We start from the raw sequence: 1,703 nt of genomic DNA, 5'->3' as shown, positions 1-1,703 counted from the left end.
GTGTCAACGACAGAAAGGCAGACGTGGCAGTGGAAGGTGTCAAAGCAGTTTGGAGAGAAAAACAAAGTAAAGAACAACAAGTCAAATGAAACATTTTCTCCTGCCTTTCTTCTGTAAAAACTCCAGCTCTTAGATGTTGTGTGTAAATCATTGTTCGCCTCAGTTTTAATCTGGCTGTGTGGTGTTTTCAGCTCAGTGTGTTGGAAACAGCTCTGTGAAGACAGGTGATGACTGTCCAGATGAAATGTACTGTTTCTGAGCAGCAGTCTCAGTTTAACACAGAAACATGACGATGTCTGAGCATCTGGAGCTACAATTACATTAAATCCTCAGATTAAACAGCCTTTCAGAATAAAAATACATCATATACTGCCCCCTGGTGCAGGAACAGTTGTGAGCTGCTGCTCCTCCCTCCACAGGATGAACTGTCAGGTCTGTTTTACACCATCAGAATAAGATGATCAGATTAAGTGTTGACATGCTGTTCAGATTATCAATCTGCATAAACCACCTGTCTCATTCTGATTACAAATTCATTCAGATTGAGCTGAATCAGATCAAAATAATCTGAATGACTGTTTAATCCCATTCCTTATGTCCATGTAAATGTAGCTRAGCTGCTAACTGCAGAGGAACAGCTTCAGTCTTATTTAACACTTTACATACATATTTATACATTCCACTCAATCACTGTGTGATTGATTTATTTTCTATTATAAGTTATATATCATGATGCTTACCACCACCCATCATAATGTATGTCGTGATATGAGTTTTTTGTGTATCACACCAGATCACAGCTTGTGAACATGGCAGAAACACATGGAACTGTGTGCACGTGTGTACCTGATACTGTTTGAGCATGCCGTTGATCAGGAGACTCGACTGCTTGTCCACCCTCTCGATGACAGCGTGGGCCACCCCATAATATGACTGAGAGCAGGTCTGACCCGTGGGAACGCTGTATTCATCGTCCACATCTTGTTTGGCTGACCTGAACACAGGTACACAGTTCAGGTACACAGTTCAGGTACACTGTTCAGGTACACTGTTCAGGTACACTGAGGAAGTCTGCAGGATTCTTCTCTGTCACTGTGTGAATTACTGCATCTGAAGAAATGTCAGCTTCATTATAAGTTCATGTGAAACTGTGCAGATTAAAATAATCCAGTACTCAATAACATGTTTGGCATCCGTCCCAACAGTCCCTTCATCTGCACTGGGATCCATTTTCTTCTTCTCCTCTGTTTCTGTCTTGGCCACCTCGTCTTCCTCCTAAAACATGATGACATCATTAAGAAGGAGCTCTGAAGCACCACCCCCACAGGAGGCAGAGAATACTGCCCCCTGGTGGACAGCACTGACCTGTACTGCCCCCTGGTGGACAGCACTGACCTGTGCTGCCCCCTGATGGACAGTACTGCCCCCTGGTGGACAGAAGTGGCCTGTACTGCCCCCTGGTGGACAGCACTGACCTGTACTGCCCCCTGGTGGACAGCACTGACCTGTACTGCCCCCTGGTGGACAGTACTGCCCCCTGGTGGACAGTACTGCCCCCCTGGTGGACAGTACTGCCCCCTGGTGGACAGCAGTGACCTGTACTGCCCCCTGGTGGACAGTACTGCCCCCTGGTGGACAGTACTGCCCCCTGGTGGACAGTACTGCCCCCTGGTGGACAGTACTGCCCCCTGGTGGACAGTACT

The 1,703-nt window shown here is 46.8% G+C and overlaps 1 protein-coding gene across 1 annotated transcript in view; it reads right to left on the bottom strand.

Moving 5' to 3' along the window:
* The window catches only part of smarca2 (SWI/SNF related BAF chromatin remodeling complex subunit ATPase 2), a gene marked incomplete in the record, with an annotated part of 64,893 nt that overhangs the window by 41,846 nt on the left and 21,344 nt on the right, over positions 1–1,703 (bottom strand). Inside the window, 2 exon segments of the mRNA XM_014033183.1 lie at positions 847–994; positions 1,175–1,275. Coding sequence (XP_013888637.1) covers positions 847–994; positions 1,175–1,275 — 249 coding nt within the window.

Source organism: Austrofundulus limnaeus, unplaced genomic scaffold, assembly GCF_001266775.1.
Source record: "Austrofundulus limnaeus strain Quisiro unplaced genomic scaffold, Austrofundulus_limnaeus-1.0 Scaffold1656, whole genome shotgun sequence".
NCBI lineage: Eukaryota > Metazoa > Chordata > Actinopteri > Cyprinodontiformes > Rivulidae > Austrofundulus > Austrofundulus limnaeus.
The sequence above is the reverse complement of the archived record's forward strand: the minus strand, read 5'-3'. Positions and strand labels throughout refer to the sequence as shown.